We start from the raw sequence: 12856 nt of genomic DNA on the forward strand, positions 1-12856 counted from the left end.
GAGAAAATTTTCTCAAGAAATTTTTTTTCCACAAGTAATATTTTTCCTGCAATCCAAACAGAGATGAAAAAGTGTGAAGAATAGAGCGGAGTGCCACTAAAAAAAAAAAAAAAAAAAAAAAGGTACAAAAAGTGAGTGCGGGTATCAATTCCCTCTTAGAAACTTCTAAATCTAACCGCGAATATTTGTAGATAAAATGAACAGAACCATTCAATCACATAGTGGCATTTTTATGTGTTTTTTTCTAACAAAAAATTAAACCGCCAGAGTCAGATCTGTCGGGTATGGAATGGGGTCCACCCTGATCATAAAATCCACGTACCACATGCTACGGTGGGCCCCACTCGACAATGAAATCTTATTCGTAACGCCAAAGCTTTTTTCTCATAGTTATAAATTAATGATTCTAATCTAAACGGTATATAAATAAAAAAACAAAGACCCTAGAGACTTGGAACTAGATCTCATCTTCTCATTGAACAACAATACCAGAGTGTTTGTGGTACGTTTTTTCTTCTTGATGTTCTTTTTTTTGGTTGTTTTGTTTGAATCTGGAATGGTTTTGGATAAGAAAAAGGATATGGGTATTGATTATCTTTGAAAAAAGTGGTAGAGATTAAATTTTCTTTCCTGTTTAGAACATGAAAGTGAAAAACCTTTGTGTTTTTTTCCAAGAATAGGGATTTGGGAGGTTTTTGGTTTTTGGGAAATCACTGCATCAAATAACACACTCCCAAAAGAAGAAGGTAATTTGAGTTTTTTTATGGATTAACACAGAAATATAATAACAGTTCATTATATCCAAAGATATTAGAGCACGTTTCTTTGTTTTTTTTTTTTTCTTTCCTTTTTTTAAATGTGAGTTGTTTCTCAAATCCCAACATAATATGGTGTTTTAATAAGAGTCAAAGTCAATGAACCATCAACCAGGAAAACAAATAGCATCTTGACTTTTGATTATTTGGGTTCCTGGAAAAATTTAGTCCAAATAACTCACTCCCAGTATAAGAAATATTTAATTGGAAAATTTCAAGTATCTAAAAAAATTTAAGAAGATATGTGTATCTCTTTCCCCCCAAAACTGTGAATTTAAGACATCCCTTTCTCTAAAATTGATTGCTTTTATAGGATTTAAAACTAAAAAGAAGTCCCCACATCCTCAAAATAAAGAACATAAGGATATTGGATTATCTTGGAAAATTAGCTTGGGGATGCATTGATTTGTTACTGTGAAAAGTTTTGACAATTTTTGGGTATTACTTCCTCTTTAGTCCTACAATGTGTTAATAATTGTTTGGTTTCATTCAGAATCAGTGTTTCATGTTTGTTTCGGAATGAGTTCCAATACTTAATTGGAGTGCCTTTTTTCTTTGATTGAAAAAACTCTACTCCTCAGTATTTGTTATATACATAGCGAGATGCTTTTTCAATTCTAAGTAGATTTTTAATGATGTGATGCATTTTGGCCAATTGAGTTCCAATAAACATCTTGGCCAATTGAGCCCATTGATTGTAATTTCTACCTCTGAGTCTAACTATGGTGATCATCATAGCTTCCCATAATTGATACGACTTTCTTCTTAGACTCTTCTTTCTCCATTACTCACTCCTTTACGATTCCTGATCGCAAATGATAATCACACTAAGCATTCATCATGGAAAGGGATAAAAATAGCCAACCTCAAAACTGTTTGGATTTCTCTGCTACATCCATTGTTGTCCTTCATCATTAAACCTTGGAAACTTTCCATGAGATGCTTATGGAGAGTTCCGATCAGATTTCAGATCGGAACCCTCTTTGATGCCATGATAAAAGCCAATAACATGAGTTCGAAATACGAAGAAAGAGTTTAGAAGAGAAGACATGGAGGGAAAGATGGAGAAGAAGAAAATGAGAGAAAACAGAAAGAGAGGATATAGGATGCCCGTGTATTTAAGTGACTTAAATCCACTCTTACAGAGTGTATTTAAGTCATATACAGATCAAGTTAATCCATATAAAACCCCATGACTTAAATCTACACCATACTATGGTGCATATAAGTCGTATATAAAGTTAAGTCTCCACATTCTCCACGGGGTTGCCTTTGATCAAAAGGAGAGAGTTGTGGGGAATGGTTTCCTGGCTATTCTCTATGTGGACTCGTGGAGTCTCCTCCACAGATTCCCTCTCCATTTATAAAGCTGAGGTTGAAGGATAGGAGGTTAGATATCAGAAGAACAATGAACAAGAAGGGAAACATGACCACAACAATTAATGGTTTCAAGAAGAAAATGGTAAAAAGCATTTGAATATGAGGAGTGGTTACGAGTAGATAGAAAATAAGGTTGTTTCTTTCTCACTCGACTCTTTAAGATATCTTCCTTTAACTTAGATTTTTTTTTTGACTTTGCTACCAAGGAGATTCCAGACATCTATTCCTAGCGTGGATGGCCTATAATCAGATCTAACTCCATTCAACTGCCTCACATCCAACACTTCATGCATTGCCACCAAATGAATGGCTACTTGCTATTGATCACATCTTGGTTGCGGATCCACTTCTGTCCGTCATCGTCAAGGGGCCTATCTTGTACTTTCTCAATCAGAGCAGAGAGGTTCCCTCATCTTCAGTGGATATTGGCTCCCGATCATACAAATTCTTTCTGTAGCAAGGACCACATCACATATGCATGAGATGGTTTGCAACTTCCATCTTCGGTGTACATTTGATCGCATTCATTCGACAATGCACACATGCTGAAGAGATGTAGACATCTTTACTGTTTTTGTACTCTCTTCACCAGTCGAATGACCATTCTCCATTATGCATATCATCGCCTTACACAATCTTGATTTGTGCTCTTGTCGTTCAGCCATCTCTAACTGGTGGGACCCACCCACTGGCTCGCTGGTCATTCTTCGACTGAATGAGAGCAACTATTAGTGTAGAAGTCAGACTAAACCTTATCATGTAGAGGAATTTTTCATGTGTACGAAACTTTGTCCAACCATTCATATCGTCATTCAATTACCTTTGAACTATGAGAGATGGCTTGGTGGTCGTTGTTGCGGTCAAACGACATCGTCTGGCTGCCCTTCTGTCCAAACCCGGCCACCACATGGTTTGCCTCCATGGAGCGTGTTGGTGGTTGGAGAAACCCTTTTGAGTTTCATATGTGGAGGAATAAGGTACCTCCAAACTCAAGTTGCTTGGTTGTCCTGAGCCGCACTTCTTTTTTTGAGAATCATTTTGAGTGGTCTCAAGCCCGAAGAACACATTTCTAAGGGCTTTTATTAATGCACTATGTGGGCCCTTTCCCACCAGATTGCACAAGCATCATACATTCCCCATCCTCATCAGACAAAATTGCTCGATGCAAGGCTTTATCATCACCGTACATTCCAAAATGGACGATCAAATTGTTGATGATGTATGGTCAACCTCAATATTCGGATTGATGCCTTATCTCAGTTTGTCAACCTCCATACTTTGCATTAATGACTGCGGATGACATAACGGTTTAAGTATTCAATATTCATATGTTGAGTTAACGACTATGGTTGATGTAAAGGTCATTGGACCTCTTGTTGATATCTGAACAGCTCCTGCACTTGAGGGTGAAGCTATGCTCTCAACGTTGGAATTTTGTGTAGTGAAGAGTTCAGGATTAGAAATATTTGTCTGTTAACTTTTTGTTTTTCAGAAAATGTAATTAATGACTAATAGTGTTGGAGAGATGTACCCATAAAAAACATAAGGGGGGAAATTTTGGCATATATTGTTACCTGTAAATTTAATTTTCTTTACATATCATGCCACAAACTTTTCTCACATGCTAACCTCCTTTCATAATTATGTAACTTTCTGTTCTTAATTAATTTGTTCCTTGTTGGCATTTTAATCAAACTGATGCTTTGTGGTTATTTACGATAACAACATAAGAGGAAAAGTTATGAAATATTTACAAAAATCTATATTTATCTTTCTTGACAACTTTATTTGAAGAAAAAGCCCCCATACTAAGTGTTCAATGTTGCTTGGCCTTTTTCAGTAGCATATTGAAGTGCATGCATGAAACAACAATATTTTGGTTAAGATGTTAGTAGTGATATGAAATTACCAGAAAACCTCTGGGTAACGGTGAACTGGATAGTTTACATATATCTTATGTTTGTAAGTTGCATGGAATCTCTTATACCCATTTTTGTAATGTAATTTCATTTTTTCTATGATCTATTATAATTTGTGTATTAGTTTAGTTAGACTTTTTTTTTCTCTACTGATTGAAGGGGTTTTAATTTTATCTCGGGTGTCGCAATGTCTACTCTGTTTTGGTTTTATGTCATATAGAATATGGCATTATTAAATCTCTCTCACACATCATGTGCAGGGCAACTTATTTGTGTGCTGTTAAATATATCTGAGTTTTTATCAGCAATATGGCAGGGCATTATCAAATGCCCTTTTGAGTGGATCCTTTGGTAAGATGCAACTAAGGACTCCGAGGCTTTGATGTCTTGCTGTGAAGACTAAAAACCAAGTGACTTTAAGCCAGATTTGCCTATCATGAATGGTTCAAGTGCTAGAGAGGGCGAGCCTTCACACAAATCCCAGAAGCAAATGAAAGTTAATGGGCACCTTGATTCAGATGAGAAACTAAGGCACCGGCCTTTGACTCTTGCTAGAATTATAAGGGGTTTATTATGTTTAACAGTATTCCTTTCAACAGCATTTATGAGTTTAGTCTACCTCGCCCCTGTGACCACTCTCATGTTGCGAATTTTCAGCATACATTATAGCAGGAAAGCAACATGTTTCCTATTTGGTACTTGGTTAGCTTTATGGCCTTTTTTATTTGAGAAGATAAACAAGACTAAAGTGTTTTTCTATGGAGAGACTGTTCCTGCAAAGGAAAGAGTATTGCTTCTTGCCAATCATAGAACCGAGGTTGACTGGATGTACTTGTGGGACCTCGCAGTGCGGAAAGGTTGCTTGGGGTATATTAAGTACATCCTTAAGAGTAGTTTGATGAAATTACCCATATTTGGCTGGGGCTTTCATGTTCTTGAGTTTATTTCTGTGGAGAGGAGGTGGGAGGTTGATGAGTCATGTATGCGCCAAATGCTTTCAACATTCATGGATCCTCAAGATCCCCTATGGCTGGCTGTTTTTCCAGAAGGCACCGATTTTACGTAATTTACCTATTCTCTCTATCTTCTGCATTTTTTGTGTACATGTTTGGTCCTTTTGCTTCTAAAGCTGATTGTTTTTTCAGTCCAAAAATTATTCTGCTTGTCCCTCAGGGCTCAAGTTCTGTTAATTTTCTTACAAAAATTTGTTCTGAGCATGGTTTTAAATTTCGGCCAAAATGCCGAAAACAAAAATTTCTCCTGACCATGGTTTTAAATTTTGGCAAAAATGCCAAAATTTCGGATTTCTGTTGGGACCGAAACTGAAATTTCCCAAATTCCGAAATTTCGGATTTCCCAAATTTCGGCCTAAATTTCGATAAATTGAATTTTTTTTCAAAAAATAGTATTCTGGAAAAATTAATTAATTCTTTTTTTTTTGTACTGAAATTTAAATTCATGCCTCTGACTCCAAAAACTTCAATATTTAACCATCGGTCTCTTTTACTGTTTTGTTTCTGTTTATCTTCCTAACTATATTAATCAACAAAAAGAATCTTTGCTCAAATGAAATCTGTATTAAAAACATGTTTTACGTTTCCTGAATCATTGAATATTGATACCACTTTTTTATTGTTTTTATTTGCAGGGAAGAGAAGTGCATACAGGGTCAAAAATTTGCAGCTGAGAATGGGTTGCCCATACTACATTATGTGCTTCTTCCAAAAACAAAGGGTTTCTATGCCTGTGTGGAAGCACTTAGGAGCTCCCTGGATGCAGGTTGTCTTTTTCATCCTCTTTTTCTTCTTAAATATACTAGACAGTATTGTTGAGAATTTATCACATTTGGGTTAGAAATATTTCCACGCCATCTAAAGGTGATGCCGCCTATTTCTACCAATAAATCCAGAAGTTACCATTGGAATAGAAGTGATTTCATTGAGTGATTTCATTGACTTATTAAAATACAATTTAACATGTTGAGAACTCTTTAAAATCCTCGAAAATCCCAAGGATGATTCCACGAAGTGTAACCTCATCAAAGTTGTCAATAAATGCACCTATGGTGATTCTCATATGAAACTCCTAACTCATGGATCTTTGTGCATCTGGTAATACAAACAAAATTTTGGCTACTAAATGTGATGGGGACGATCCTTGGCCACATTCAAGCAAGGAAATCATCCCATGCTCTAGTTTGGTTTGAGTTATTTTAGAAAATCTTGTTTATTAAAGTTAGTTTTCTAATTGGCTTTAGAGTCCTTTAGAAAGTCTCGTTGGGCGTTAAGTTTGTATTTTAATTGATTGAATTAATTAGGATCAGTTTCCTTTATTTTAGTCTATATAAGAAAGTGTTTTTTTTTTTTACTATTCTATATAAGAAAGTGTAAGAAGATGAAATAAGCTTTTTTAGCTACTTGTGTTTAGAGTTTAGAGTTTCTATTTGCCAAGGAGTCCAAGTCAAATTTTCGTGGGGTTCCCCACCTCTATAATGTAATGCCTAAGGGCTTATTGGAGATTTTTATGAATGAATAAAATTAAGTGCTTATGCAAAGATGTGGGCATGAAGTTTTCTCTTCTCCTTGTGGGATGATTGGAAACCCTAGGGTGTAAAGCCTCATGGGACCAAAGGTGTGGGACATTTTCGTATAAAGCCTCATGGGACCAAAGGTGTGGGACATTTTCGTAAGTTGGTGTGATTCCAACTAGCAACTTTCTATCATTACTTCTATACTCTCTGTTTCTTCTCTTCATCTTTGATCCCCATATACTAATTTCATCCTTTTATTTACGTGTGGATTGGATTACCCTTAGACCTGGATTTAACATATTACAAATCCTAAATTGTATATTCTAAAAATTGATTCTCGATTTCTCCATAACTGAAGTCTGAAATTGATCTTAATCTCCTTAAGATTGAAATTCAATTTTCTGATTTTCTTGACCATTGAATTCCAGAACTGTTATGCAAAACCTCCAGATATGAAATCTCATCAAATTGGGGCATCCAACTCGGTTTGAATCCAGATTTGGCCTATCCAATCCTTCATGGATAGTTCCACATGGTGGGCTCTGTTAAGCTTAATCTGTGGCAATCTTGGCCAGACTGGCATAGGAAGGTCGTTTTTGGAGACAACATTGGAGAAATAAAGTTGGCTTTTTTAGCCTTATAGGTATTCTGGACTCAAAGAAACGTAGAGCCCAACCATATTTGGAAGTGTGAGGGTTGTTTCAGAGGAATCTAGCCTGAAATCAGTGAACAGAAATCTCTTGGTGAATGGGGATCTCTGTAAATGTTTATTGCACAGGATTTGAAGAAGAGTTGGGGTTCTTGCAGGGTTGTGAACATCATTGTGGAGACTTTGACTTTGGCAGGTCTAGTGAATGCATCATTTTGCTCTAACATGTGGTAGGCAAAGAGGTCTTATGTACTGCAAAATAAATCAAGACCAATGTTATGTATAGGGAAAGGGTGGTGAGGACCAGGGAGGTTGCTATGTATTAAAGAGTTGGTAGATCATACCTTCATTTATTGCGTACCAATGAGGAGGGTATGCCAACTTTTTTTTTGTTAGCCTTTTGGTAGGAGATGAGATTTCCTGTTTAGGGTGCAATGCCTTTGAAGAATGAGTGGGGTGGACCTTTTAGCTAAAGGGCTATGAATCCAATGAATGTTTATTCTCTTCGCTATATTGTTGGAGAAGTTGAGAAATGAGAGAATCTTAAATGATATGGTTTTAAGGATTAAGAAATAGTGGTGTGTTACGGGAACCAATGTAATTTGTATTGATTCTAGGGGCTCTTTGTAGGCATTTTATTGCCAATTTTCTCTTTCTGCTTATGTACTGGGACCATGGTTTTAAATTTTGACCGAAATAATTTCGGATTTCGGTGGGAACCGAAACCGGTATTTGGCGAAATTTCTAATTTCGCCATTTACCAAATTTCGGCCAAATTTTCGGTCCGAAATTTCGAGAAAATGCCTTTCTTTATTTTTTTTTAAAAAAGCATTACAAAATTTCAGCCGAAATTTTGGAATTTCGAACGTGAGAACCAAATTTCGACCGAAATTTTGGTTTTTCGGAAGTCCGAAACCGGTACCGAAATCGAAATTTTAAACCTTGACTGGGACATCTTGTCCCCCATTTTAGCTTAATAAAATTCTTTGTTATTTTTCAAAAAAGAAAAAAGAAAAAAGAAAAAGAAATAGTGGTGCATTGGGTGTTAGGGAAGAACAACTTTAAGGGCATCAAGGCACAAGCGTTGAAGCTGAACTGCAAATGCGTGGAAGAAGCCAGTGGTCCAAGAAAATGCAAGGAAATGATTTCTTGTGAAATGCACTGGTAGGCTTTATTAGCTTAACTTCGAGCAAGTTCAATGGGAAACCAGGGCCAGTACACCTATGGTTTTCAAAGAATAAGGGGAAGGCAAATTAGCTTTCTTGAGTCCAATTGTATTCAAAGTCATTTGAAGCCGAGGCTTCATCATTATTAGAGGGTTTAAGAGGATTTAGGAGGCAAATAAGGTTGCAGACACTGTAGCTAAAGGGACTGTTTTTATGTATTGGGCAAACTTTGCAACTGTTATAGCCATTTGCTTTTAGCAAATTGTTGTTTATCAAAGAAAAAAAAATGAAATGAGCTTGGCAAACTTTGCCTTTTGTGTAACGGTTTCCTCTGTTTTTTCTCATTTGCTCAACTCAACTCAACTCAACGAAGCCTTTGTCCCAAACTAGTTGGGGTTGGATAATGAAGCCTTTCTCATTTGCTATTTACTAAAAATAAACAAATGGTTAAAAAAACATAAGAAGAAAAGCTCACCATAATTCAAGGACTCTTTGGACATCTTTTTAACTAGAGGTGAGGGGCAAATAACAAAAAAAAATCATGTGGTTTATGTCTTTTAGCTGATTACTGCTTTTGCAAATGATAGGGAGCTATTTATATTATTAACAGTACCAAATTCTCATTTGATTTTCCTCTGTTAATTGGCTTTACCTTTTAACGGGTCCACTTATTTTCTGACATTGCTCTCTTTTTGTGAATTTTCTGCAGTTTATGATGTAACTATAGCATATAAGCATCGCTGCCCGCATTTCATGGATAACGTCTTTGGAGTGGACCCATCTGAAGTCCACCTTCACATTCGTCGTATCCCGCTCAATGAGATACCAACATCCGAAGTTGAGGCTGCTACTTGGTTGATGGAAACATTTCGGCTCAAGGACAAATTGTTGTCAGATTTTGGAGCCCAAAGTCATTTCCCTCATCGGGTATCAGAAGGGGATCTTTCTATGTTGAAGGGCCTCCTTAATTTTTCTGCGGTAATTGCATTTACCAGCATATGTACATTTCTTACATTTTTCTCATCTGTCTGGGTCAAGATGTATGTCGCTTTAAGCTGTGTTTATCTTGCATCTGCTACCTATTTCAACGTTCGGCCATCACCAGTTCTAAGCTCTGTGAAAGCCTTGTTTTGTGGAAAGAAATCCACTTAGTGATTTGATAATGTAATTCGGCTATCAAGATTTTCAAAGCCTTGTTTTGTGGCAAGAAATTCAGGTAGTGATTTGATAATGTAATTGGGTTATCAAGATTTTCCAGTTTCATCATGAAATATTCTTGGTTAGGTACCACTGGTTGAATTGTTTGGAAATTTTAGTCATCTTTTAGATTGAGAGAGTTCAGAATTCACACAAACATATTGGGTTCATACCTTAGAATGGTGTATCCATGTGCAGGGATTTTCTTTGCGACAGTGTTAATAGTCCAATTAACAAGTGTTATTATGCCGAGTTTTCTGGAACCCAGGTCGTGAAGTGTCGGGTTAAAGCTTGCCAAATGCTACCTGATGCTATGTACAGAGGAAAAGTCAAGTATGGAGATTTAAAATCTCAGATATTTATGGTACTTGTTTAAAGTACGAGTTATTTGTTTCTCTCCCTGGTTTCATAAAGAAGATCAGCATGGTTTCTTGGCCCTAAATTTCTCTTAATAAGATATATCAGTTTATATGTTTACCTTCAAAAATATACTAGAAGAAGCTAGCAACTCTACAGTTAAAAAATGTATTAGAAGCGGCTAACAACCTTACTATTCTCTTGAATTAAGGAAATACTTTGGTACTCTGCATGGGAAGTAGTATGTTATCCTTCATTTTGCCTTCAGCTTAAATGTCTTTTGTGATTTATTGATCCCCAGTCCCCCACCTCAAAAATAAACTAAGTTCCATTTATTTTTAAGAAGATAAGACAAAATTGGAAAAGATATATTATTGAGCTCCACTTTAAACTGTTGTGATGGTGTCTAATAACCAGACCCACATAACTTTCATTTGTAGACAGTCATCTCTGGGGTCTGATTGCTTTGCTCACATTTTGCACCCAAGCTTTACAGGTACCAAAGGATCTATATCTTGAAAGAATTTCTCAAATTATGATTTCTTAAAGGGCAGTATTGCAGTGAGATTTGCTACCCCTTGTGTATTTTTTATTCCTGGAATGTCGACTGATGATTTCATAATCAAACTTCTTACCATTCAGCTTCTGCAGTGTCATTTACATTAGTTTATAACAATAATCTTGTACGGTTATCCTTTCTCGACGACTATGGTTCAGTACACATTCCTTAGGATGTTTTTCTTCAGGTGATCCGTGTCCATCTGATTTCATCAACACTTTATGTGATCAAAGCTTAAATTTATGAACTTGAGTTTTCCCTAGCTTTTGAAATGCTTTTGGGGTTTGATAATTTATTTATTTTTGGCTTTTCTTTCGTACCATTTCTTCCCTATGTTTTTGGTCTTGTCTTGAGGCCCTCCGATTTCATGTTTCTAGCAACCAGCAACATAGGTCATGACCCAATCTCATTGTTTGATTTTGTTTATGTGGTTTCTCTCTTGGGGGGTTGTTTGATAACATATCTAGGCATGCCATTGCCGGTTTATTAAACTCTTTTTATATGGTATAATTAAATCACTCCATTGCAGGTAATATCTATCGACTCCCTTTTATCTGGCATAACTCTCTTTGTTTCATGTAATCAGAAGCTTATCAATGAGATGAAAGATGTCTTCCAAAATTTCTGCTGGTTTAGTAGAATATCGCCTTCATCTCTTCAAATCAATAGAGGTTTTCTCTCTATAACGTTGTGATTAGGACCTCAGAGGCCATCATTGCCTTGACTAATTGAATTCTTCCTTGTTTTTCCACGTTGGGGCTCATCTAGTTCATATGCATGACCGTCTATGGGCTATGGTTTTATTAGATGAATCTCTTCCTACAACTGGGTTCCCTAAAAAATGGACATTACTTCTACTGCTTCGTGAGCCATCTCAGAATGTTGAGACCTTTCAGAATAAAATTCCATAAGGCCATTGCGAATGTAAGATTGATTCACCAAATTACACTTGGCTTCCTGATACACTATCAGCTTCTCCAAGCTGTAGACTTCTGATGTCAAAGTTCCTCTTTATTGGTCCTGAGAAACCTCAGACAAAAGGATCCCCCCCCCCCCCCAAAGTTCATAAGGTCCCTATGCTAACTGGGCTTGAAATAAGTTTTGGTAGTGCTTGTAAAGGTAAAGCAAGCATTACCTGCATGCTCGATCCAAAGCACTGTTTAAAAACTCCTTGATTCAATTGCCCAAGACCGAGTTTTGCTCTACCGACTCAAATCAAAAATTCTTTTGACCTGTGAGAATTAATGAAAATTTGTCTACACCAATCATGGACTCCCCTGGTCAACTTCTGACCTCGGCAAGTTCTTGTATGATGAATCCAAGATTTTAAACATTGGTCTAGAGTTTTCTTTTGACCTTGGCAGAATTTTAGTTTGAATTCGAGCTTTTAAACATTGATCTAGACTTCTTAAGTTTTTCATCAACATCACAAATGGGTCTTTTTTCAATTGGAACCGACTTACCCAACACATGCCTAATTGATTGGATTTGGAATTACCATTATACAAAGGAAATAAAACAAAAAATCAAGCACGAAGAGATATGACTAGTTCAATAGGGAATAACTAGATTATCTACAACATTGAACTGGGGATTGCATTGCATTGTGATCGTGACCTTGGCGGGTCCCCACTTCAATTGATCTGAACCGTCCCCTTGATAGGCCTTGCTTTGGTTCTTAAATGAACCACCAAATCAGCAATCAAATCCTAACATCTAATGTATATATTGAGATCGTCTAAAAACTACCTAAACATGTTTCCATTGAAAGAGAAATCACTTGCACAAACATGATTATTTGTAACTAATGTTGAATTTAGCTTTTAACTAATGAGAATGGGTGTATTAATCCAAAAAAGGGGGTTTCGGCAAACTGAGAGATGTGGGCCACTAAGTTGTGTATGAGCTGAAATTCAAACTGATCGGATGACTGGCGTTTACTAAAATTCAGGATAACAGCAAGCTGGGTTTGTTTTATCCTGGGACATACTTGCTATCCTATGTTCAAGTTGACCTTTGTTCCTGGATATAATCTTACCGGAAGAAAATTGATGAACAGTGGACATGATACTTTCAGGATAAACTAATCCAAGTAGGGTAGCCAATCCTAAGGACAGCTTATCCAAGGATTTCATTTACCAACCATGTTGAACAGCCCCATTATATTAGCATCCTCACAATCTTGACAATCTTCTATGATCTAATGGTCTATTTGTTTTCCCTTCAGGATTGTTTTGATCTAGGGCCCACTGTGTTACACCAACATGATCTGGACCCTTCACTC

At 36.6% G+C, this 12856-nt stretch overlaps 1 protein-coding gene and 1 long non-coding RNA gene across 3 annotated transcripts; both read left to right on the forward strand.

Moving 5' to 3' along the window:
* The first annotated feature begins 394 nt into the window (after positions 1-394).
* Positions 395-9749, forward strand: LOC143875547 (putative 1-acyl-sn-glycerol-3-phosphate acyltransferase 5). Of its 2 annotated transcripts, XM_077377120.1 has the most exons (5): positions 427-502; positions 681-746; positions 4375-5176; positions 5763-5893; positions 9169-9749. In XM_077377120.1, the coding sequence occupies exons 3-5, from the start codon at positions 4551-4553 to the stop codon at positions 9609-9611; spliced, it is 1200 nt and encodes a 399-aa protein (XP_077233235.1). In that variant the 5' UTR covers positions 427-502; positions 681-746; positions 4375-4550; the 3' UTR covers positions 9612-9749. The 2 variants fall into 2 exon arrangements, with proteins under 2 accessions (XP_077233234.1, XP_077233235.1); XM_077377119.1 differs by lacking the exon at positions 681-746 and having other exon boundaries at positions 395-502.
* On the forward strand, positions 5902-8110 carry LOC143875549 (uncharacterized). Its single transcript, XR_013250139.1, has 2 exons — positions 5902-6745; positions 6785-8110. It is a non-coding gene; the product is annotated as an uncharacterized LOC143875549 (long non-coding RNA).
* Positions 9750-12856: the final 3107 nt, after the last annotated feature.

The sequence above is a fragment of the Tasmannia lanceolata genome, unplaced genomic scaffold, assembly GCF_043159265.1.
Source record: "Tasmannia lanceolata isolate RefF3 unplaced genomic scaffold, GAP_Taslan_0.1 ptg000004l, whole genome shotgun sequence".
NCBI lineage: Eukaryota > Viridiplantae > Streptophyta > Magnoliopsida > Canellales > Winteraceae > Tasmannia > Tasmannia lanceolata.

Coding starts and splice junctions, on each gene's coding strand:
- LOC143875547 (XM_077377119.1), top strand. CDS start 4,551: ATGAATGGTTCAAGTGCTAGAGAGGGCGAGCCTTCACACAAATCCCAG. Junction 5,177..5,762: donor CCAGAAGGCACCGATTTTAC/GTAATTTACCTA, acceptor TTTTATTTGCAG/GGAAGAGAAGTGCATACAGG. Junction 5,894..9,168: donor TAGGAGCTCCCTGGATGCAG/GTTGTCTTTTTC, acceptor AATTTTCTGCAG/TTTATGATGTAACTATAGCA.